The sequence below is a fragment of the Borostomias antarcticus genome (assembly GCF_949987555.1).
Source record: "Borostomias antarcticus genome assembly, chromosome: 30".
Taxonomy (NCBI): Eukaryota; Metazoa; Chordata; class Actinopteri; order Stomiiformes; family Stomiidae; genus Borostomias; species Borostomias antarcticus.
Window position 1 is genome coordinate 4,617,497 of NC_140263.1, and position 26,030 is coordinate 4,643,526.

Consider the following 26,030-nt stretch of genomic DNA (forward strand, 5'->3'; position numbering starts at 1 on the left):
TCAATATTTATGGCTGTGCAACCAATTCACGCGTCGTCTTACAGAAACGGAGCTGTGTGTTGATTAAACCGATTGACGACGAGATCCTTTTTTTTGTTGTTTGTCCCAGTGGGGACACCGTACTACATGTCTCCAGAGAGGATCCATGAGAACGGATACAACTTCAAGTCCGACATCTGGTCTCTGGGCTGTCTTCTGTACGAGGTAGGACCACACACACACACACACACACACACACACACACACACACACACTCACTCACACACACACACACACACACACACACATCTGGTCTCTGGGCTGTCTTCTGTACGAGGTAGGACCGACCACACACACACACACACACACACACACACACACACACACACACACACACACACACACACACACACACACACACACACATCTGGTCTCAACATGTAAAGTGAGTCTATACCAGAGAAGTTATATGAATACTTAACCCACATTATTATCATACCATATACTATTACTATACAGCAGAGGTTTCAAACTCTGTCAGAAATATAATGTAATCCGGCGCGCAAAATATATAATTTATTGTAAACAGCGCCAGCAGGCATGCCTATAATGCGAAATTCAAGTCGCTCATACATGGGAAATTCTGTTATTGTGCGCAGCATGTGAGGTGAACGCTGCATACAGTCACAGGTTCAATCAATCAATCCACACGCAACTATGAACTATGAACTGAATGCAGCTCGTCACCGAGAGACTGTTTTCACGGTTAACTAAAGTTAAGAACACAGACCGTTTCAAGAAAGATGGACATTGCAGTATTTTTTGAGGAGTTCAATGGAAATGCTCCCTGCCTGATATGCAAGAAAGTCGCAGTTCTGAAGGAATATAATGTCAAGAGCTATAGGGAGGGAAAGTGAGAACATGCGCCCCCTAGTGGATTCGTTGAGAGGAGTTTCAATGTAAACTCCCATAGACTGGATTTTCTAATAATTACTACGAAGTCTGTCTCATCTGTCTGTCTGTTATACTATAAGCCTGTTTGAGCCTGTGTGTGTGTGTGTGTGTGTGTGTGTGCGCGTGACTCAGAGAGAATCATCTCATTCATATGCCTTGGATGTGGTGGCATTGGCAAGATATTAAACAGCCTCTGACAATGACTCTCAGTCTGTCAGTCATGGCCTCAGCGCTGGGTCTGGTCTCGGGGCGGGGGGGTCAGGGCGGGGGGTCAGGGCAGAGGGGGTCAGGGCAGGGGGTCAGGGCAGGGGGGGTCAGGGCGGGGGGGTCATCTGATGTAGGAAGGTCAGGGTCACGAGGCTGAATGACCAAATTGATGCTTCTTTCCCATCATCTAGAGATGACACACACACATCACCAACGCACGACACAACGTAGTCACAGTCCAACCGCTTCCTCCAGTCCAACCACTTCCTCCACATCTGCTTTCTTCTCCTCGGTCTCTCCTTGTGTCTCACTAACTCTCTGTCCCGCTCCCAAAATGTCCTCCTGTCCTTCCGCCCTTTCTCTACCTCTGTGAGAGAGAATAAGATCTCAGTCAGTCTGTTCTCAGTCAATCTGCCTGATTAAATAAAGGTTAAATCAATAATTGAGATAACAGAGAGAAGGTTTTCTTTGTAGTGTTTTTTTTTTATTTTTAAACACAGATGAGGAAAATTATTTTCCTCATCTGTTTCTACTACTGTGTTTAAAAAAAAAATACACTACAAAGAAAAGCTTCTCTCTGGAATGTCTGCTGCCTTAAAAGACATCTTTCTTTCTTTCTTTCTTTCCTGTCCTGTACTCTCGGTGTCACTGTGCACTGTCAAACCTAAACACCTTTCTGTATCTCTCTCTCTGTTTTCCTCTCTCTCTCTCCCTCCTTCCCTCTCCTCTCCCTCTCTCTCTCCCTCCTTCCCTCTCCTCTCCCTCCCTCTCTTTCTCCTTCCCTCTCCTCTCCCTCCCTCTCTTTCTCCTTCCCTCTCTCTCCCTCTCCTCTCCCTCCCTCTCTCTCTCTCCCTCCCTCTCTCCTTCCCTCCCTCTCTCTCCCTCTCTCTCTCTCCCTCCCTCTCCCTCCCTCTCTCCCTCCCTCTCTCTCCCTCCCTCTCCCCCTCTCTCTCCCTCCCACCCTGAACATTTAAACCATTTCCTCTCAACAACAAGTTAGTCAGCGTCTGTCTGCTATTCTCCTCAGAACGACCACGGTGGTTTTCTGAGGGGAGGGGGGAGGTGGGAGGGGCTAATCCACATTTCCTCACCGCTGCTGGGAATCTGCATCACCTGACCACGTACGACCGGCTCATGTTCATCAGCCTCCACACTCAGTCTGCTGCAATATCCTGTGTCATTTCACCGAGAAAGAAGGAATGCGTTGATCGTTTTATTCCACGCTCAGTGATTGGTTCAAAAGTCCATTATCCCACCCGCGGACACATACACAACTAGACCGTTGATTGGTTGATGGTTCATTATTGTGGAGTTGGTCCAGTCAAGTAACCACACAGCAGAAGCATTTATGACTGGATCCATCCACAGAAACAATATTCTTTATTCAATATACTTTAAGAGTGCTACTTCCTTCCTCCCTCCCTGGACCCACCAGAGAATATAGGGAGGGAGAGGGAGAGAGTGGGGGGGGATGAGAGAGAGACTATGAGTATGTGTCGGAGCCTCGACCTCTACCTGTCTGGCCCTCACTGACAATGTTAATAAGCAGCGGTCACAGCTTGGGGGTCAGGGATCGTCCTTCTTGAAAGGAATCTTCATCTTCCATTAGGGCTGCTCGATTAATCGGATTTTAATCTAGATTAAGATCTGGGCTGTCAATGATCATTAAAACAAAATAATCGCCATAAAACGATTTTGCACAAATCAAGTGCACCCTACACTGCAGAGCTATACTGTCTCCCATGGGAGAAATGGATCTAATCCAAAGAACATTGTTAAAAAGAAAAGCAAGTCAACATTTAATAAATTAATTATTTTCAAAGTCAATGTATAATTTGATATGTTAAGAAAATGTTAAAACTTGATAAAAAAATAAATAAAATTCAATGAATAATCGTGTTAAATAATCGTGATCTCAATATCAATCAAAATAATCGTGATTATGATTTTTGCCATAATCGAGCAGCCCTATCTTCCATAGTCAACTTCAGCATCGTAACACCAGCATTCGCTCGTCGTCACTGTAAATGAGGGCAACCTCCAGTGCCTCTCGAGCATAAATAAAGGTTTGAAATGAAATGAATTCATTCTGGGAGAAAACCAAACGGGTTCAAATGAAAAAGTGAAATCGAACATCTCATTCAGGCTGAATGTCTGAAGCTTTCTTCTGAATTCTTCAAAGTTCTAATAATGATGCAAGACCATCTTCTGATCACCTCCAGCACAATGTACCGTATGGTATCTAACTTCTGCTCTCTCCATTTAGATGGCCGTGTTGCAGAGTCCGTTCTACGGAGACAAGATGAACCTTCTGTCTCTGTGCCAGAAGATCGAGCAGTGTGACTACCCTCCCCTCCCCGCCGACCACTACTCTGAGAAGGTACCGTAGGAGCGCCAAACACGCCTCCAAACGCTTGCGGTTCACCTGCACTTCATTGTTCTGAGGTCAAACAAACAACAACGTTCATTGTTCTGAGGTCAAACAAACAACAACGTTAGCGTTAACTAGTGTTGGCTAACCTGGCGTGCCAGACGGTTTGCTTTCGCATAACCATCTGGGAACTCTCCATTGGAAACTGTTTGGAAAGGGGCGGGCTCTTTCAAAAATACTTGGCAGGTGATTGGATGAACGATCTGTCTGTCACCGTCTATCACAAACTTCAACCGTTCCTCGCTGTCGTCACACCTAAACCCACCCAGCATAGCTGTTTGTCCTCATAGAACGCTGATTGGCGAGGTCGTTTTCTGATCAGGCACAAACGGATCTCTATGGGGAGTGTCCAGACTTATTTGCGAGAGAAACAGAAATGCGAGTCGGTCTCACGGGGCTAAGTGTTGGCTGGTATCGACAGCATCATCTCGTCGAACCAGACGCTCCTTGTTCAAAACACAGGAAGTGAGGTCACCGACAGCGCTATCGCACCCTCTCTCACCTGAAGTTCACGGATCTTGGACAAAACTTTGCCCATTAAGCCTTTCCTCACTTAGAAAAGGATGTTCGCTTCGACTGCTAGTTCTGCTCTTCCTCTAGGAACCTTACGACCAGTTCTGATTGAAACGGTACCCAGAGACAGAGCTGCCAGACACACACACACACACACACACACACACACCTGGCCGTGGCAGGCAGGGGGCAGAGTGTCAGGTCTTTTCAGCGGTTTCTACACCTCCGACACGGTGGGAGACGGCAGCAGAGAGGCTGACGGTCCTTTAAATGAGGCCGCGGCCGAGCCGTGTACAGCACATCACTCCCCATGGCCCCTCCGCGCCCCGCGCCCCTCCGCGCACCCTCCACCCCCCCGCGCCACCTCCACCCCCCCGCGCCACCTCCACGCCCCGCGCCACCTCCACCCCCCTGCGCCACCTCCACCCCCCCGCGCCACCTTCACCCCCTGCGCCACCTCCACCCCCTCACTCGCTGAGGGACCGCCCTGGCTCCCCTTCCGCTTCTGTCCATCCCTCTCTTTCATCCCCTGCTCTCTCTTTCTCTCTCTCCCTCTCTCTCTCTCTCTTAATGTAGCGGTCTCCCCTCTGCCACGTCCGTCCATGTCACTCTCTCCTCTCTCTCCCCCTCTCTCCCTCTCTCTCTCTATCTCCCCCTCTCTCTCTCTCTCTCTCCCTCTCTCTCTCTCCCTCTCTAGCCGTCTCCTCTCTGCCAAATCCGTCCATGTCACTCTCTCTCTCTCTCTCTCTCTTTTAGCGCTCGTCTTGTTCTGCCTTCCTCTTTCCCTTGTTTTTGTCGACGACCGGAGTGACAGGCCCGTGTTAGCGGCGTTGCCGTGTAAAGGTCAGGACTTGTGCCGCCACTCCAAGCGCCGCTCGAGAAAATCAGAGTCTAACGACGTGTGCCCGATGCCGGGGGGGGGGGGTGACGTGTGCCCGATGCGGAGGAGTGCGGGGGGTGTGACACCGGGGGTGTGACACCGAGGGTGTTTTTCGCCGTCTCTGATTGGCGTCAGGAAGTTACTCTCGTGGCGGCGTGCGTGACGGAACACGCCGTCGCTCGGCGGAAACCTCTGCGGCTGACAGAGGAGGCCATTGTAAGCGAGAGATGATGCACACGGGCCCAAATGACAAAAATGTCTTGTGATGAAATGTTAAGAGGTCAGTTAAGAAGTCTTTTTGTGGGGGGGGGGGGGGGGTGTTGTGTTATTTGACACTCTTGCAAGAGCAGCGCTGTCGGAGCACTCTGGGATACTGGTCCTTGTGTAACTTGAGGCGCGGTTCCCCCTCGGAACCCTGCGTGGTTCCCCCGCGGAACCCTGCTCCGTGTTCTGGAGCCCTTTGGTCATGAATCTAGAGATTGTTCAACCATACCAATGTAATGACACGATCGCCATAACCGCGTAGATCGTCTCCATTATCTTAATTTCACCATTATTCAATTTTATTTGTCACATATCTTTCCTGCAGATGTGAATTTGTTTAAATGCATGTTTATTGTGAAGGATCTAATTCGGTTGAATTAAGGGTTTTACCATTTTCTTGACCACTTACAATCTCTGTCTCGGTCCACAGCTGCGAGACCTGGTCAGCATGTGCATCAACCCTGACCCGGACCAGCGCCCTGACATCGTGTTCGTCCTGCAGATCGCCAAACAGATGCAACTGTGGACCGCCAGCACCTGAACACGTCCACCCCCCCCCCCCCCCAACCCCGTCTGGCACCCCAACCATGTCGACCGAACACCTCGAGCCACGAGACGGACGTCTTGACCGGTCCTCCCTAGAACCTGCATGTTTAGCCCCCGAGTCTCAGCGATTGAGACGCAGAGACATTGACGAGACCATGGACACAGTGGACTGCGATGTCTTTTTCTTTTTCTTCGATGATGATGACGACTTTGGTCCACTACATTCAAAGGCCTGAGGTAACTCCTCAACAGCTCGGTGGTCATGGGATATGGGATGAGTTTTGAGGCCCATCTGTCATGGTGATTTCGGAGGTCCGCAACGCCGGCTTCTTCACCGAGGGGCGGAGTGTATTGTGGTACCATGATGATGACATCACAGCAGGTCATCTGGGGGGACTTTCTGACTGGACAGGGGTTGCATTCCAAATCGATTCCCTGGCTTCTTCAGGTTTACTGTGTGGATTCTCTCTAATTGTTCTCTAATTGTTCTAATGTCTCTAAAAGGTTCTAATGTCAAGTTGAAAGCCTGGATAAAAAAAAATCTCAAAGCTATTTTTTTTTCTGCTTTATCTTTTTAGAGCTTATGTTTACTAGTGTCGTATTTAGAAAATATCGCCAATTTTACATTGCTTCAAATACCTCGGACTCTTCTTGCATATCTTTCTTGTTTTTTTTTTTACATTCTTGCCGCGACTCTAAGGAGGAAACGTGTGACAGAGTTAGTGACCGAGGTCACAAGTGAGCTGTGTGGATAATCAAGAGATGTGACTCTTGGTATGGAAACCGAGGACATACCTGCTGGTTTGAGATGGACCTTTGGATTTTTTGACATGTCGTCTTCCGTCTCAAGGACGTCCGAGATGTAGACGTATGCGTTTATAGATACAGAAAGCTTTGAGCGCTTTCGGCTTTGACTTGTGTAAAACTAGGGCTTTCTTCTCCCATCCTAGTGTAACAGTTACATGCAGAGATCTTCCTCGGTGATGGGTTTCTTTGCTTTACGCTTGACGAAATGTTTTGCCGATTGTTTCTAGATGAAAATGCACAGTTGACTGTCCATTTATGACGTGATTCAGAGAAGGGTTTGATTTTATATGTCTATAAACAGATTATTAACTGTGAAATTGTGTAAACAATGTATATGCAGTGTCGAGAACAGTTAAGTCACTTAAAAAAATGAAAAAATAAAAAATGGGGAAAAAAAATACTTGCATTTATATTTTATCGCTGGACAGCAAAGCCGTACACAGCATGTTTAATTTTATTTTTTAAATCTTAATCCAATTTTGTTTGGTGTCGTTCTGTTGTGTTTTCCTTGTCACTATGGTGTCAGGAGGACATCGGGAAGAGAGAGGCTGAGCCCAATGTTTACTAGATGTTTTAGATGACTCTGCAAACCTCCAAAGTAATAATTCTACCATCAACGCTTAAACACATCTACAGCTTTCAAGTACTGTACTCAAGTAGTTCAGTATTTTTCCCTCAGAAGTATTGTGCGTAGCTAGGCTTTCTTTTTTAAATGTACTTTCCTGTGGGGGATTTGAAATGAACTCAGATTTCGTGGAATCACGTTCAAGTGTTTCCCCTTTTGCATTTTGTAGTAGATAAAACAAGGTTTATAAAAAATAAAGTTTAAGTGTGTATAGTGCTCAAATCCATTTCTATTATTTCATATTAATAAGATATAAGATCCTTTCTCTATGTGCATACAAGTCCAACAATTTTAACTGTCTCTCTAGGTCATGCCCAGAGGTTTTAACTGCACCCCATGAACAACAAATCAAGCTCTCAAAAGTAATGTACGTTTTTATGCGCCAATTATCGACAGCTGGCAAATAGAGGCATCATCTGTCACTGCTTCCAACTGACCTCTAATCTTCCAAAGAGTAAACAGATCAATATAAGCTTAATCAGATCCACTCACAATACTTCTGTCTTGGGGGGTAATTTAGTTCTTAAATAAACACTTTCCTGATTATTGGAAACATTTATTTAAGCACATGCACTGCCAAGACGGCAAATCAGCTTCCTGGAAGCTCAGTTCTTTCACGTGGCAAGATGTTTCCTGTACTACTCAACATTACACTTCAGCAACAAGATTCATCAAATTAAGATTATATTCATCCAACTTGAAACGTCTTATCGTGGAACCTCATTACACCAACTGAAGCACAGCCAAACCCAATTCTTGACAACTCAAAAGCTTTTATTGTAAACCATGGAAAAACACGCCATCTCCACTAGAGAGAAGGGACTCGGGAGGTCGGGTAGAGGGAGTTACAACAGGAGGAACGCTAGGAGGAGGTGCGGGTTCTTCAGGAGGTGTCCATCGTCTGTACCGTCTCCTCCACGACCTCCAGGCCCAGCGGGGTCACCCCCTTCGTCAGGACGCCGGTCGTCCCCCTCTTGTACTTGTAGTCTCCGGTCCTGAGGGCAAAACAGAGAGAAACATCTTTTGGTTTTCTTATCATCACAAACCAAATATGATGCGTTTCTGGGAGCTACTATGTCTGGATCAGATGACACAAAATGGCTTCCAGACGTCACGCAAATGTCACCGGTCCTAACGGAGGGCAAAACAGAGAGAAACATCTTTTGGTTTTCTTATCCTCACAAACCAAAAATGATGCGTTTCTGGGAGCTACTATGTCTGGGTCAGATGACACAAAATGGCGTCCAGAAGTCACGCGACTTGTTCGGAGGGTCCATCTTCATTTTGAGCCTTGGCAGGTTCGCGGTGGCGGGTCGCTTTTCAACAAAACAACCGTGCAAATTAGTTGTTCTACGTGAAATTCAACACTAGGACCTTAACAGGGCGAGCCACAACCGGTTAAGTGGTTAGTAGCCAAGTGAGTCAAATACAACTGGTTAGTCTGACGCACTCCACACACAGATCTGGCTCTGTACTCACTGACGCGAGGCGGCAAGCTCATTAACTCTTCAAGACAGAACGGCCCAGAGGTACGAGTCATTCACCAGATCGTTAAAGAAGACTAAAAATGATAAACAATTCAATTAAAAAGAGGTTCCGTCGCTAGATCGTTAGCCCGGATAGTCGGATGATATTGCCATTGCCGTGGAGGAAAGTCACTCCTCAACTTTAGTGCACTGTGGGATTTGAGGCAAAAGTATATCCAAACACATGCAATGCTACGGTTGCAAAATAAGTGAATTGAAAACATGCAGATTTATAAAACGCCGTTCCCGTGTGTGAAGTTCAGAGGCGAGGAAGAGGTGGGTGAGGAAGAGGTGGGTGAGGAAGAGGTGAAAGCAGCTCTGGCTCTGCTGTGTGGTGCAGATGGGAATTACATCAGTACGGATCCATTGGAATATTGAGGGAATGTTATTTGGGAACGTTTGGGGACCAGAGGAGACGCAGAGTGAGGCCCTGCGTCACCACGGAGTAAACGGACATGAGGACTGGTGGTCAGGGGACGTCACGCAGAGCATTTGGGGATAATCAGCTTGAGGACGATACGTTGTGACCTGAGGTGGCATCGATGGGGACCAAGTGACATTAGTTGGGAACGAAAAAGTTTACTACTGCCATTTCTTGACCATGTCGCTCTTGAAAAAGACATTTGAATCTCAATGTGTGTAAAACAAAATAAAGGTTCATTAAGTGATTTGTGGGGACGTCAGAACCGATGACACGCGGGGACAGTGTGACGGAGCGAGCCTCACCTGACGCCCTTCAGGTTGGCCTGGTCGTGAGGCCTCAGGTAATCCACCTTGCCCTTGCTGATGACGCACAGGTCGATGTTGCTGCCGGAGCCCAGGTCGTTGAAGATGCCCGCCGCGATGGCGTCGCGGACCAACCGTTTGGCCTCGTCCTCCTGAGGGAGCGAGAGAGAAAGTGTGTGTGAGAGAGACGGAGAGGGAGAGAGAGAGAGAGAGAGAGAGAGAGAGAGAGAGAGAGAGAGAGAGAGAGAGAGAGAGAGAACGCCTGCCGTCATCGTCTCCCAACAAAAAATATCGTCGATGTCTGAATAAACGCAACTCCTCGGTTTGTTTTGCGACTTGCTGAACGACAGCGAAATGCTGAGCTCGAGAGACTTCTGCTTCGAGGGCCCCTGAAGTGAGTCGCACGTAATGACATGTGGCAGAGACGAGACTCCCACCCGAGCATCATGGGAAGGGCAAGGGCGCCCTCTACTGGCCGTCCAGGGGAACAGCAGCTCTCCTGTGGCGTGCCGGAGTTAGGACGCCCTCACGAAGGTCTATGCAGAGAAGTCAAGTCACACGGACGCCACGCGAGGCAAACCTGGTCTGTGGGGGAGTTGGGGTACTGCTCAGCGCCTGGGCCGGTCGTGGGGGGAGTTGGGGTACAGCTCTCAAACAGCTCAGCGCCTGGGCCGGGTCTGTGGGGGAGTTGGGGTACCGCTCTCAAACAGCTCAGCGCCTGGGCCGGTCTGGGGGGGAGTTGGGGTACTGCTCTCAAACAGTTCAGCGCCTGGGCCGGTCTGGGGGGGAGTTGGGTACTGCTCTCAAACAGTTCAGCGCCTGGGCCGGTCTGTGGGGGGAGTGGGGTACTGCTCAGCGCCTGGGCGGTCTGGGGGGGAGTTGGGGTACAGCTCAGCGCCTGGGCCGGTCTGGGGGGGGAGTTGGGGTACTGCTCAGCGCCTGGGCCGGTCTGGGGGGGGAGTTGGGGTACTGCTCAGCGCCTGGGCCGGTCTGGGGGGGAGTTGGGGTACTGCTCAGCGCCTGGGCCGGTCTGTGGGGGGGAGTTGGGGTACTGCTCAGCGCCTGGGCCGGTCTGTGGGGGGAGTTGGGGAACAGCTCAGCGCCTGGGCCGGTCGGTGGGGGAGTTGGGTACTGCTCAGCGCCTGGGCCGGTCTGTGGGGGGGAGTTGGGTACCGCTCTCAAACAGCTCGGCGCCTGGCCGGTCTGTGGGGGAGTTGGGGTACCGCTCTCAAACAGCTCAGCGCCCTGGGCCGGTCTGTGGGGGAGTTGGGGTACTGCTCAGCGCCCGGGCCGGTCTGTGGGGGGAGTTGGGGTACTGCTCTCAAACAGCTCAGCGCCTGGGCCGGGTCTGTGGGGGAGTTGGGGTACCGCTCTCAAACAGCTCAGCGCCTGGGCCGGTCTGTGGGGGAGTTGGGGGTACTGCTCAGCGCCTGGGCCGGTCTGTGGGGGAGTTGGGGTACTGCTCAGCGCCTGGGCCGGTCTGTGGGGGAGTTGGGGTACTGCTCAGCGCCTGGGCCGGTCTGTGGGGGGAGTTGGGGTACTGCTCAGCGACTGGGCCGGTCTGTGGGGGAGTTGGGGTACTGCTCAGCGCCTGGGCCGGTCTGGGGGGGAGTTGGGGTACTGCTCAGCGCCTGGGGCCGGTCTGTGGGGGGAGTTGGGTACTGCTCTCAAACAGCTCAGCGCCTGGGCCGGTCTGGGGGGACGCCAGCGCACACCCCTCGTCTGCTCTTAAACAGCGCCGCTGGAATAACAGGGCCAGGCCAGCGTTCTGGATGTGCGTGTGTGTGTGTGTGTGTGTGTGTGTGTGTGAGAACACTAAAGCAGAGCAGTGGTGTGTGTGTGTGTGTGTGAGAGAACACTAAAGCAGAGCAGTGGTGTGTGTGTGTATGTGTGTGCGTGTATGTCCGTGTGAACACTAAAGCAGAGCAGTGATGTGTGTGTGTGTGTGTGTAAGTCTGTGTGAACACTAAAGCAGAGCAGTGATGTGTGTGTGTGTGTGTAAGTGTGTGCGTGTATATCTGTGTGAACACTAAAGCAGAGCAGTGATGTATGTGTGTGTGTGTGTGTAAGTGTGTGCGTGTATGTCTGTGTGAACACTAAAGCAGAGCAGTGATGTATGTGTGTGTGTGTAAGTGTGTGTAAGTGTGTGCGTGTATGTCCGTGTGAACACTAAAGCAGAGCAGTGATGCGTGTGTGTGTGTAAGTGTGTGCGTGTGTGTCTGTGTGAACACTAAAGCAGAGCAGTGGGGTGTGTATGTGTGTGTGTGTGCGTGTGTGTGTGTGTGGTACCAGTGGGGGGTACCCGGCTATCACCACCAGCGTTGTACGTTTCATCCATTATTCAACGCAGTCTGCAGGGCGGTGAACACACAGCTGCTGCCGCTGGGGTGTGTGTGTGTGTGAGAGAGGGAGAGAGAGAGAGAGAGAGAGAGAGAGAGAGAGAGAGAGAGAGAGAGAGAGAGAGAGGGAGAGGGAGAGGGAGAGGGAGAGGGAGAGGGAGAGGGAGAGGGAGAGGAGAGAGAGAGAGAGAGAGAGAGAGAGAGGGAGAGAGAGAGAGAGAGAGAGAGAGGAAGAGGGAGAGGGAGAGAGAGAGAGAAAATGAGAAAGCGGATGACAGCATGTGTGTGTGTGAGAACGAGAAAGCGCATGCGTGCACGCACAAATGAGAAACCGTGTGTGTGTGTGTGTGTGTGTGTAGCCAAGAGGGGGAGTAGCTCTAAAGATGATTTATGATGTGTGAGGAGGGAGAGAGAGGGGGGCTCGCTGTCTGACTGGACCCCCGAGGGGAGGAAGAGGAGTGAAGCCCTGTAAAGATACTCTACACACACACACACACACACACACACGCACACACTTAAGTGTGTCAGAATACCTGCACCTCTTTCCAAAATCAAATTCAAATGAAATAGATGGCAGTTACGTAACAGATCGACTCCAAAATAGCAAAAGACCGAACGCAGCTCGATGTGTGAATGAACAATGTAGAACACGCACTCAATATTTCCCATCCCGTATTAAAGATGTCGCCCGTCGACCGGGTTCTGCATCTGCTGTCTTGGGAGTCGGGGGGGGTGGGGGGGGGGGGGGGTGGGGGTCGGGTTTGATCTCTAATTGGGACACGTGTGCACTGCTCCCTCCCTCCACCCAGCGCCATCACATATTGGCCCCTCCCCCCGTCATACTCCATCTGGACTGACTAGACCTCGTTTCGCATACGGAGCCGAGGAGATGCCACGCGGGAGACGGTGGGTCCTCCCCGAAAGGGGGCGGGGCCACTGGTGAGTTCGGGTGGGCGCCGCCACGCTCTGTTGTTCATCTTGTCAAAGACCAGGGGGGCTGTTCTAACGCAGGTGACCCCCCCCCAGCCAGCTAACGGCCGAGTCCTCTACACACACCGCCTCCTGCGACGCCTCCCGACTCGACCGCTTTCTCTACACACTCTGGTTCACTCTGGCTTCTGCTTCACACTCTCGCTCGCTTTCTTCTAGCGCGCGCGCACACACACACACACACACACACACACACACACACACACACACACACACACACACACACACACACACACACACACACAGAGGAGGAGGAGCAGGACAGGAGCAGAGCGGGGCTCCATTAATCAGGCTGGCGGAGTGGCACTGTGGCGCCTGGTCATCCATCTTCCCCGACCCGGTCGTCCCCGGGGGGGGGAGAGGGGGGCAGAGGGGGAGGGCCGAGCCGAGCCGGGCCAGGCTAGACCCTGACAGCCCGGAGACAGGCCCCCCCCCCCGCGCCCAGCCCCCGTCCCCCGCACCGTGAACAGAGAGGGGGGGGCGATGGAGACGCCGAGAGGAAGTAGAAGTTAGGAAGAGAGGGGAAGGTGAGGGGGGGGGGGGGGGAGGGCGATGGAGAAAGGGAGGTGAATGAGCAGCAGTCAGAATGAACCCGATCCAGGGAGGAGAGAGAAAAGGATGAGGGAAAGATTGTGAGAGAGGGGGGCTGAGAGAGAGAGAGAGAGAGAGAGAGAGAGAAGGGAACCGGATTGTTACCTGAGCATGAAAAAGCTAATTGGAACGGTTCACGCCACGTCAATAAAATACATTTTCTAACATTTCTCTTTAAGCTCCTGAAAGGACGCTCTTTACCCTCCATTTACACTCTCAAAGAAACAAAAACAGAAATATTTTAAGAAAAAAAACCACCCTCCCCCCCCGTATTTCCCCGTCACCGAGAGGACATCCAACGCGGGGGGGGGGGCCCTCGGGAGCTCAAACAGCCGCCTCCCCCCTCTTCAAACGGATGCTAATTACCCCCCCCCCACTTTACTCCACTGAACTAGAAAATACCGCTTCATAGATGTACGCCTCCACCAAAAGTCAGGTGGCTCTAATGTTTGGTGAACATGACCTTTAGGTCAAGTGATATTGACCTCTGACCACAAATCTAAATCAGTTAATCCGTGAGTGCGATTGGACGTTCGGGCCCAATGTGAACGCGTTCCGTCGGACGGACGGACAACCTGGAAACAGAACGCCGACTGGCTAGAGCTGCGCCCGGCGGAGGCATGAAAACTGTAGATTGAGGAAACTCTCCAAACAACCTCAATGGCGCCAAGGCCGGCTCGCACCCCCCCCCCTCCGGTTCACACCCCCCCTCCCTCCACACATACAGAATATCAATGTTCATTATTCATGCACACCGATTAAATCCTACTACCGCACGCACACACGCACACACACACACACGGGTCTCGCTCCCTCCTTCCCAGAGACGAGGGGTGTGTAAATGACCTTGGCGTAAATCTGCTGCCGAGCTCAGCAAAGCCTCCTAGTGCCACTTAGACAGGATTAAACAGCAGAACGCTGCCCGAGAGAATGAGTGAGTGATGGAGGGAGAGAGAGAAAGATGGAACGAGGGGTTGTGAGACAGAGGGGTAGAGAAAGAGGCAGGATAAATGGACTGCACCCATGTTAACGCTTTTATCCAAAGCGCTTTACAATGGCCTCTCATTCGCCCACAACATTCTCTTTGGTGGTGCCACAGATCTGACATGGTTTCATATCTGTGTGTGTGTGTGTGTGTGTGTGTGTGCGGCAGGTCAAACTCACCCCCATGTCGGCCTTGTAGCGGTCCTCAAACACAGCCATGGCTGCCAGAGACCCAGAACCTGGGAACCAAGGAAGAGTAACGACGTTAATGAAATATATTTACTAAACACACGGATCACATCAAGTACACAAGGAGAGAGGGGGAGAGAGAGAGAGAGAGAGAGAGAGAGAGAGAGAGAGACAGAGACACAGAGAGAGAGAGAGAGAGAGAGACAGAGAAACACAGAGAGAGAGAGAGAGAGAGACAGAGACACAGAGAGACAGAGAGAGACAGAGAGAGAGAGAGAGCAAAACAAACTACGTGATGAGTAGGGGCAACGAGAAGCACCTTCTAGAAGCCTCGAGGTCTAACCGTTCACTTTGTGAAGTCATGTTTGAGCGTCTTTACCCGTTTCAGAAGTGAGATTCGATTTCTGTCACCGTCTCAAGAGCGTTCTCCTGTCGCCCGCTGTGGGCTTTGGGCTGGATAGATATCTGGATAAAGAGCACCAGCGCAGGCAAAAAAAAAGTTTCGGAACAAAGAAATATACAAACAAAACAAAAAGTCTTGAAAGTCCGGAAGAAAGACTTTGAGGTCCTGGTTTTCGGCTGACTCCGCTCATTTCCAGAGCCTCCTAAAAGGCTTCCCTCACCATTAAGACGGCCTCTAGACTCCGGCGTCCATTTCTAAAGCTGTTGCCGAGACATATCGGGCAATTAGCCCGCCGAAGAAAGTGCTTATCTGAGACAAAAGAAGCAGGAAGTTGAACCCCCCCACCCCCCCATTTTTGTGTGTTTTTATGGGGGCCATTAGGATGTTTCACAGCTGTGAGTCTTCAGCAAAGAGGGAAAAAAGATCATCCTCAATTTTTCAGTCCAATTAGGAAGGGAAGCCCCTCCCCCTCTCTCCCCCCTCTCTCTTTAACCCCCGCATCACCCCATCCCTCTCTGCGTGAGAACACATCAGGGCTTAATAGCCGTGTTTGGGGGGGGGGCATGAAAAGTAGCACCAACACGGTTGTGCTGTGGTCTGCCAGTGTTGCCGGGAGGGGGGGGGGGGGGTAGGACCAGTTATTCAAACGGCCGAATAAAAGAGCGAGTTGTGTCACGATGGTTCATCTTTAGTCTGGTTCATCCTGATCTCACCAGGAAGGCAAGAACACAGCTTTCCCACCAACACATTAACGTGATACTATTAGATACGAGTCAGACACGCGTCTCCCTCTCGCTTGGTCTTGTGTCACCTGGTCACCACGGCTCATCAGTCACCTGGTCTGTTGAGACCGCCAAACCCTTGCTGGTATTCAATTTCCATCCCGTGCCGTTGGGGGGGTGGGGGGTGAAGAGAGACCAGCGGCGGGGAGCCGAGGCCGATGATCATTTGTCATGTCTCTCTTCCTGGAACGGACGGGGGTGCAGGGGGGCTCCTGGAGGGATTCCCCCGCTAGGAGAGCGCAGCGACCCCCGAAACCCTGAATATGGATGAGCGAGCCCGGGCTCAGACAGGAGAGAGGGGCGGACAGCGGGACGCTCAGTAGATGTGAGAGGGAGAGGGAGGCCGGCGTTCCTCCTTCACTGTGCAGGCCCCGGCCAATCAGGACCCCTGCTGGGCTCGACCAGATTAAATACATACGCCTAAAATAGCAGATGTTTAGATCGCTAACGTTTTTCAGCATAAGTCGATTTGAGTTTAAAATAGTGAAAATTAGAATCAGGTCTAGCGGATATTTTCTGGCACAGTGAGATTAAATAAATATTTAATGAATAAATTAAATAAATATTCAATGTTGGGTTCATTATGAGACTCAGGCCAGGGGGGTAGATGGGGGTTGTTCTTGTTGATGTTGCTTGTGAAGTACCTGTATATAGGCTTTATCTTTTTATTTAGTTTATTTATCCTAGTTTTTTTTTTTTATCATCATCATATATTTTTTTCCGTCTTGGATTTTTATTGTCCTTGTGTCCATTACTGCTGCACCAGTCGCCCTTCAGGGACAAATAAAGTTTTAATTTAAATTAAATTTTTTAAATTTACTCAAACTAACTGACACCAGCTCTATAGCGTTGGCATTCCAAGCTCGCTAACTAGCCAAGATGGCGGCAGACGAGCTAATCCCGCACAAAATGTTGTATAAAAAAATTTCACCAGAATGCAGGAAGTGTTTGACGCTCAAATATCCCCAGCGGGGGGGCAGTAAGCGGGGGTCGTATCTAGGGCTGGGTTTAAAAAATCGATTCATCGATTTTGAATCGATTCATGAATCCCAAAATCGATCTTTTATTTAATGAATGAATGAATAAATGAAGTTATGAATAGTTCATTAATTCATTCAATGATTCATTCATTTTTGGAAATCAGTATCGATACCCAGCCCTAGTATTGATGTGTTGCATAACTTGGCAGTCATGTAATTAAGGTTACAGCTACAAAAAACATGTTTCAGTAAAACTAACCGAATCGATATTGAATCGAATCGAGATAATCGATTCTGAACCTTGTGAATCGGAATCGAATCGATTCTTGAAATTCGACTCGATACCCAGCCCTAGACGTCTGCCTGGTAAGTGTCAAACACTCAGACGTTTCCAGGGGCGCGACCCCTGCTCGCTAGGTGCACTGCGTTGTGAACGAGTGAGGTGAGACCTATGACAAGGAGGCGGGAAAAAGTACAGTTGATGTGGAACAGAGAAAACAAGGCGTGGTACTACAGAGCAGAGTCCCCCCGATGGCGTTATCAGGGTTCCTGGGCCGTCTGAGCAAGCAGACAAGCTTGCATCGTTGGCTGGAAAAGGTGTGTGTGTGTGTGTGTGTGTGTGTGTGTGGGGGAATCCCGTCGGTCCTGTGTCAGCACAACAGCCTAACCTGTGACGGCCTCACTCCTGAGTCAGCGCTGCGGATCCTAGGAGCCTTTCCTCCCTCCCTTCAGCCTCTCCTACCTCCCTTCCGCCCCAAACCCCCTTCAAGCAGCTGGATGCAAAAAGGACAACGGCTTCTTCTTCCATTATTCATCTGCCGCTGAGGCGAGCTGACGGGCGGAGAGACGGAGAGACGCCCGCCCGGCGGATTCCACAGGAGACACAGGACATGAGAGAAACAGGACGCGGGGGACACAGGACGCGGGGGGACACAGGACGCGGGGGGACACAGGACGCGGGGGGACACAGGACGCGGGGGACACAGGACGCGGGGGAGTGGAGACGAGATACCGTCTCGGTCAGGGATCTCAGACATGACGTTCACAAGCCGCGGAGTCGAACAAAAAAAAAAAAACCCATCTCGGTTGGCGAATCTAGCGTCTCGCTTTGAAGAGAGGAACCACTTTCAGACAATGATGCATCTGCAGACACGGCCGAATGCTGCGTGTGTGATTACTTAATAACCCAGGAGGCCAGGATGCCATTCTGAGGTGAACCAGTACACTTCCTGGTTGTCCCCGCATACATAATGAGCAGATGTTTAGCTGAGCTTTTGAAAAAAGATGCAGTCCAAAGCAGAAGTGAAACGGCGGTGCCGGGCAGACCCGATGGCGGCGTGGGACTCCAGGTGTTGGCTGATGGATAAAGGGGACTGTCCTCGCGTGGTGGCAATGCATTGTGGGGGGGGGCACGTGAGATTCTGTGTGAATTTAACCGGGGTTAAAGAACGCATCGCGCAGCTGTTCGAGCGTGTTCTCCCGGCGGATGCCTCCCATCCCTCGGTCTGATGGCCAAGAGCGCCCTCTAGTGGCGCAAAGGGTGTATCACAGCGCCATGTCAACATCTACACACATCTTGTCACCTGGACACATCAGTTCCAATGCTTCCAATTCTAATCCAGCACAATAAGGGATAGCCATTTAGCTCATGAGCTTACAACTACCAGCAACTTCCATAATATTAATGGTTGCAGTCAATCAATCAAAGCTTTATTTGTATAGCGCATTTCATACCCAGAGGCAACACAATGCGCTTTACAGAGAACAAGGGAGGTGGGCATACGACCCACTCTCTACATATCCCAGAGGGAAGCAGAAACCCAGTGGCTAAAGCAGTTACGCTGTTAATTCCTGTAACGTTAGCCATTTGCTGCAGTGGGTTCAACTTCTGTTTCTGGACAAAGGTAAGGGATAAACCCAGACAACACAAGGCTAGCGGACCTACAGCGGGTCCCCGATGGACGAGCTGGCGGACCTCTGGCCGTAGGGCAGCTTGTCGTGACAGAGAGAGAGAGAAGAGAGAGAGAAGAGAGAGAAAGACATAGAGAGCGAGTGCGGAGGGAGGGACTGACCCATCGTGACGTAGGGCAGCTTGTCGGTGGAGCCGTGGGGGTAGATGCTGTAGAGGTGAGGTCCGTTGCAGTCCACTCCCCCCAGGACCAGCGCGGCGCCGATGTACCCCTGGTACCTGAAGAGCATCTGTTTGAGCATGCGGTTGGCGGTGGCCACGCGGGGCAGCCGGCCCGTGGACAGGGAGTGGAGCTCCAGGTTGGAGGAGATGATCTGGGTGGTCATCTCTGTGTCCGCCGCCGTGCCGGCTCCGCAGCAGCTGATGACGGAAGAGACGAGGGGTCAGGGTTACAGACGGGGGGTCAGGGGTACAGACGGGGGGTCAGGGGTAAAGACGGGGGGTCAGGGGAACAGACGGGGGGTCAGGGGTAGAGACGGGGGGTCAGGAGAACAGACGGGGGGGTCAGGGGAACAGACGGGGGGGTCAGGGGAACAGACGGGGGGGTCAGGGGTACAGACGGGGGAGTCAGGGGTACAGACGGGGGGGTCAGGGGTACAGACGGGGGGGTCAGGGGTACAGAGTTGACACGACTACCGCTGTCGACCCTGGTGTCATGCTCAGTATTCCTGAAGTTCACTTAATTTATGGAGATGATAATTTATGGAGATGATCTGTGCACTGTTGACTGCATGTACAGGTCCTCTGAACAAGTCAGCTGTCATTTCCAAAACACACCCCATTCCTACGATGACTACAGAATTCTTACATCATACATTCAGTGTTTTAAAATGACTGAGTGGAGAAACAGATTCTGAGACTTTGTAAAAGGTTCGACAGGGAGGATTAAGCTCAGTTCTGTTTTAATAACATACTAGATGTTGGGGGAAATGTAGTGGATCTTGGAGCAGTTCTTGTCGGCCACGATCATGCCTTCCGTGGCTCTGGTGTCAGCGCCGAGAACCACGCCGTCCTGCAGAGGAACGAACACAAAAACGTGGAGAAATGAGGACATCGACAACAGCTTTCTGGAAACAGTTTGCACAAGAAACAACTTTGTCAAATAGGATGCACTCTCTGCTTAATACATGCTTGATGGAACCTCGGCATCGGCCCACAATTTTGCAATCGGTGCATTCCAATATACTTGATGTTGTTGTAACCTAATCTGACGCACGAGAGGCTTTGCTTCACATAACCGTCTGGGAACTCTCTGTTGGAAACTGTTTGGAAAAGCGCAGGCACTTTCAATACTTGGCAGGTGATTGGATGAACGATCTGTCCGTCACCGTCTATCACAAGCTATCTTCAACCGCTCCTCTCCGTCGTCACACCTAAACCCACCCAGCGTAGTTTGTATTTCCTCATAGAACGCTGATTGGCGAGATCGTTTTCCGATCAGGCACAAACAGATCTCTATGGAGAGTAATCCAGACTGATTTGCGAGAGAAACACAATAGGAGCTGGCGAGATCAGGATGGTTTCACAAGGCTAGCTGTAACCAGGTGTTTAGTAACAGTAAACCATGTCTTACCTTGTACACAACACCAACGATGGTGGTGCCTGTTTTCCGGGCGGCCGGCATGCTGCATCCTAACTTGGTAATCTCAGCCTCCAAGACTGCATTTCTGAAAAACACACGTTCTTTTGTTAGTCGCTGATTCAATAAAATCATAAAATAACCAATTTTGATCATTTGTGATCTGTTTAACAGGATCCATTCTAATTACCACCCATTTCAAGAAATAATAAGCCGACATCATAGGCTACATCTCGTCATCATGACAAATGTGCTTCATCATGCGGGTTTTCGAAGTGCAAACAGAAATGAAAACATATATCCATACATTTTCAACATATATCCATCCATTTTCAACATACATCCATACATTTTAAACACATATCCATCCATTTTAAACACATATCCATCCATTTTAAACACATATCCATCCATTTTAAACATATATCCATACATTTTAAACATATATCCATCCATTTTAAACATATATCCATCCATTTTAAACATATATCCCTACATTGTAAACATATATCCATCCATTTTAAACATATATCCCTACATTTTAAACATATATCCATCCATTTTAAACATATATCCATCCATTTTAAACATATATCCATCCATTTTAAACATATATCCATCCATTTTAAACATATATCCATACATTTTAAACATACATCCATACATTTTAAACATATATCCATCCATTTTAAACATATATCCATCCATTTTAAACATATATCCATCCATTTTAAACATATATCCATACATTTTAAACATATATCCATACATTTTAAACATATATCCATACATTTTAAACTGATGAAGTTAAAGGTACCCAACGAAACGTGAATCAAAACAATCAGTTCTTTGTTTATTTTCGAAATTCCTCGATTATATGGTTCCTTGTAGTCTAATAAACATATTGAATCACTTGAATGTCTTTCCTACCTTGTAATTTCATCGCAAAATGATATTTCGCTAATGTTTTGAAAACAACAAAGATGTGTGAAACATCACTATTATGTGCTCCGCGTATTGACGCAATGACGTAGTACGCGATTTTCTGGGACCACCTTCTCAAATTTGCTCTAGAGCGCAAACTAGTGGTCAAAAACTACATTGGGTACCTTTAAGTCAGGCTACATTGGGTACCTTTAAGTCAGGCTACATTGGGTACCTTTAAGTCAGGCTACATTGGGTACCTTTAAGTGAGGCTACATTGGGTACCTTTAAGTCAGGCTACATTGGGTACCTTTAAGTCAGGCTACATTGGGTACCTTTAAGTCAGGCTACATTGGGTACCTTTAAGTTAGGCTACATTGGGTACCTTTAAGTTAGACGACCATCAACCCGTTAGAAGGTTCCCATGAGACCCAAGATAGGACTAGTTAGCTTAGCATGCTAACCTTAACCAGTAGATGAGCTATAGTTATAGTTAGACAGTTAATAACACTCTATTTGTTTATTATTCTTGAGTCACAATGTATTAACATAAGTATTTTCTTAATTAAATAGATAAAACCTTCTCCTTCTTGTCTCATTCATTCAACCACGGGCTCTGAAAAGCCTGAGTCATGTTAGCATGTTAGCATGTTAGCATATAAAACACAACCCACATCAGATACATCATTTCCCATTAAACCCATAGTTATAAAAGTATCTTAACACGCGGTATCTTTTATTCCCCAGTTCATCTCTCACCTCTTGCAATTGTCGAAACTGAAACCGCCGAGCTGCGACTGACAAACCGACATAGTCGCCATTTTGACTGTAATGATTTCCCAGCTTCCGGGAAGCGCGCGCCGCTAAATGCAGTACTTCCGCCTTGGGGTCACACCGATTGTCCTCCGACGTTCCTAAAGAATAGAACAGAATAGAATAGAATAGAATAGAATATAATAGAATTTCCCATATAACCAGTACAAGCACATTGGAATATCTTATCAGCACTAATCAATTCCTCATTTGATTTCTTAGGTAAGTAAGTAAGTAAGTAAGTAAGAGTTTATTTGTATAGCACCCCTCTCCACACGACTGCACGGTGTTTATCATCAGGTGCAAAAAAGAGGTGTATTTAAGCAATAAGGTTGTTGCTTTATAAATAAAACGAAATTATTATGATTAGAATGATGATGATGCTGCTGCTGATTATTAACGTTATATTATTATTATTATTAATAATAATAATAATAACAATAATAATGCTAACAATAATTATAGTTGTTGTTATTACTATTATTATTACTATTATTATTATTATTATTATTATTATTATTAACAATCACACTAGGCCTTGCCTACAACCGCCATACCATGAATTGACCAGCAGATGACACTAAAGAGCGGATGTATCGACTGCATCGAAAAGATCTGATACTTTATATAGACACCCCGTTCTATTAATACATCCATGATAGACACAATAGGCTCTGTGCACCAGCTTCACTATTTCCTGAAAGTCACTTGGCTTCTTTATTTCCTGTCCGATATGATTGGATTAAGTGATTAATCAGGTGTGCGCTGGGTCTGCCACACACCTGATTAATCACTTAATCCAATCATATTGGACAGGAAATAAAGATGCCAAGTGACTTTCAGGAAGTAGTGGAGCTGGTGCACAGAGCCTATTTGTGTGTCAAGAGTCAATGCGCCAGAAACCTTCTCCCCCCCATCATCATCATCATCATCATCATCATCATCAAAGACTACAGTAAGAACCGGGGTCACGTGATCAGAGAGACGTCAAGGTGTTCTACAGCACGAGAGCAGAAGAGGACTCCACCTGGAGAAAGTCGGATAGAGTTGGAAGCACCTGTAGATACATTTCTTTATTTCTTTATTTTATTGGAGGAGAGGAAAGTGTTAGTCGAGTCGGAGGATGGAGATAGAGAAGAGGAGCAGCTTTAAGTTGGCCGAGAGGAGCAAGTCATTTCCCGGTAGGAAGGTCGCTCTGTCCTAGTTCATCTCTTGGAACCGGGTGAATTCAATCACTTGATTTGCGTTTAATTAATATCGTTTATTAGGCTGCTTGTCATGTTATTATTTTCCAATATTGTTTTGTGCTCTGCTGAAGAAGTCGGCTTGTTGGATAACAAACGTCGTTTGTTTATTTGTTTGTTTATTAGGATCTCTTTTAGCCATAGTCTTCCAAGAGTCCTCAACTAAAACATACATTACAATACAATAATGCAGAAAATACTACAATTCATAAATAGAATTCAAGAAAAAATAAGAAAAGAAAGATGATAGTGAATACAATAATAACAGTAAAATACAATAGTTCAAAAACACAGCTACTTACGAAATCACACATCTAAAATTATTGTAACAAAAGATTGTAAAATATTGTTCTCAAAAGAAGTTCAAAGAAGGAAAATACAGCACTACTGTATACTGTAGCAGACATGTTAGTCTTTACATTAGTGGTGTTTAGAGAGTGGGTATACTGTAGCAGACATGTTAGTCTTTACATTAGTGGTGTTTAAAGAGTGGGTATACTGTAGCAGACATGTTAGTCTTTACATTAGTGGTGTTTAAAGAGTGGGTGTACTGTAGCAGACATGTTAGTATTTACATTAGTGGTGTTTAAAGAGTGGGTATACTGTAGCAGACATGTTAGTCTTTACATTAGTGGTGTTTAAAGAGTGGGTATACTGTAGCAGACATGTTATTCTTTACATTAGTGGTGTTTAAAGAGTGGGTATACTGTAGCAGAAATGTTAGTATTTACATTAGTGGTGTTTAAAGAGTGGGTATACTGTAGCAGACATGTTAGTCTTTACATTAGTGGTGTTTAAAGAGTGGGTATACTGTAGCAGACATGTTAGTCTTTACATTAGTGGTGTTTAAAGAGTGGGTGTACTGTAGCTGACATGTTAGTCTTTACATTAGTGGTGTTTAAAGAGTGGGTATACTGTAGCAGACATGTTAGTCTTTACATTAGTGGTGTTTAAAGAGTGGGTATACTGTAGCAGACATGTTAGTATTTACATTAGTGGTGTTTAAAGAGTGGGTATACTGTAGCAGACATGTTAGTCTTTACATTAGTGGTGTTTAAAGAGTGTGTGTACTGTAGCAGAAATGTTAAAATAAGTGTTTAAATAAGTGGGTAGGCTATAGGCTACTGTGGGTCCATGGATAAAGAAGTGGGTATAGCCTACCTCTGTATACCCCCAGTACACCATTGTGTTCCTCCTAACTGCGAATTAATGTGGAAATGTCTATTGTCCTGTCTCTGGCCTAGCTGGTCTATCAAACATAAGAACAAATGGCTTATTTTGTCCTTAATACTTTATTCAATAATTTTTTTTAAACATGCAGTTGACTTTGTTATGCTTCATAGGCTAGACTCAAAGAATATAAACTGTTTCATATGTTTGAATTCATTAATTCATTTTATTCTAGTTCAAATGATTACGTTTATTTAAGTTTAATTTCAAGCTGCAAACTTTTTTTTTGTTTTTTTTAACTAACCCTTTAAAAGAAGTAGGTAGACAGGAGATTGAGGCTAGAGAGACTTGGTATGTTGGCCTGTGTGTCTATTTTCCATATATATATATATATATATATATATATATATGATACTCTTGATATTTTCATGCGGCCTTCTATCTTCATCAATCTGTGTGGTCTTTCTATGTGTCCTTTCAGTGTGTCCCTATGTCTGTGTGTGTGTGTGTGTGTCTATGTCTGTGTGTGTGTGTGTGTGTGTGTGAGGTAGCCTACTACACACAAAACCCCCCAATGCGGCCAAAGTGAAAAAAATGCTGGCAGATGTTGTAGATGTAATGTTCGAGTGTGCTGCCCCTCTGTTGTCTGTGGCGTGTGCCAGCCCGGCGGCCCCCCCCCCTGGAGGCTGTGGGACTCCCAGCCCGGCGGCCCCCCCTGGAGGAAAAAAAATAATACAATAATGCAGTCACCTAATTCATCCTCTGAAAAATTGCAGCAACCATCAGCTGTCCTTCCCTGTGGTCATAGGAGATGCTATACATCTCAGTGGTTGAGAGGGGGGTAGGTTGAGAGGGGGGTGGTTGAGAGGGGGGTGGTTGAGAGGGGGTTGGTTGAGAGGGGGGTTGGTTGAGAGGGGGGGTTGGTTGAGAGGGGGGTTGGTTGAGAGGGGGGGTTGGTTGAGAGGGGGGTTGGTTGAGAGGGGGGTAGGTTGAGAGGGGGGTTGGTTGAGAGGGGGACAGGTTTAGAGGGGGGTTGGTTGAGAGGGGGGTTGGTTGAGAGGGGGGGTTGGTTGAGAGGGGGGTTGGTTGAGAGGGGGGTAGGTTGAGAGGGGGGGTTGGTTGAGAGGGGGGTTGGTTGAGAGGGGGGGTTGGTTGAGAGGGGGGTTGGTTGAGAGGGGGACTGGTTGAGAGGGGGGTTGGTTGAGAGGGGGGTTGGTTGAGAGGGGGGTTGGTTGAGAGGGGGGTTGGTTGAGGGGGGGGCTGGTTGAGAGGGGGGTTGGTTGAGAGGGGGGGTTGGTTGAGAGGGGGGTTGGTTGAGAGGGGGGGTTGGTTGAGAGGGGGGTTGGTTGAGAGGGGGGTTGGTTGAGAGGGGGGTTGGTTGAGAGGGGGGGTTGGTTGAGAGGGGGGTTGGTTGAGAGGGGGGTTGGTTGAGAGGGGTTGGTTGAGAGGGGGGTTGGTTGAGAGGGGGGTTGGTTGAGAGGGGGGTTGGTTGAGAGGGGGGGTTGGTTGAGAGGGGGGTTGGTTGAGAGGGGGGGTTGGTTGAGAGGGGGGTAGGTTGAGAGGGGGGTTGGTTGAGAGGGGGGTTGGTTGAGAGGGGGGGTTGGTTGAGAGGGGG

General features: G+C 48.5%; 2 protein-coding genes across 4 annotated transcripts in view; one reads left to right on the forward strand and one right to left on the reverse strand.

Moving 5' to 3' along the window:
• Positions 1-7,369, forward strand: part of nek6 (NIMA-related kinase 6) — a 40,429-nt gene extending 33,060 nt beyond the window's left edge. For all 3 annotated transcript variants that reach the window (XM_084460029.1, XM_084460030.1, XM_084460028.1), the window contains 3 exons: positions 110-204; positions 3,407-3,520; positions 5,659-7,369. In XM_084460029.1, the coding sequence (XP_084316155.1) occupies positions 110-204; positions 3,407-3,520; positions 5,659-5,769 (320 nt within the window). In that variant the 3' untranslated portion in view covers positions 5,770-7,369. The remainder of the gene's footprint in view (positions 1-109; positions 205-3,406; positions 3,521-5,658) is intronic.
• Positions 7,370-7,972: 603 nt separating this feature from the next.
• On the reverse strand, positions 7,973-22,023 carry psmb7 (proteasome 20S subunit beta 7). The gene is made up of 7 exons (XM_084460006.1): positions 21,948-22,023; positions 20,259-20,352; positions 19,600-19,697; positions 18,789-19,045; positions 14,543-14,601; positions 9,459-9,610; positions 7,973-8,201 (listed from the first exon to the last, which is right to left on the reverse strand). Exons 1-7 carry the CDS (start codon positions 22,007-22,009, stop codon positions 8,090-8,092), a joined length of 834 nt encoding a protein of 277 aa, XP_084316132.1. The 5' UTR covers positions 22,010-22,023; the 3' UTR covers positions 7,973-8,089.
• Between the last annotated feature and the right edge of the window lie 4,007 nt (positions 22,024-26,030).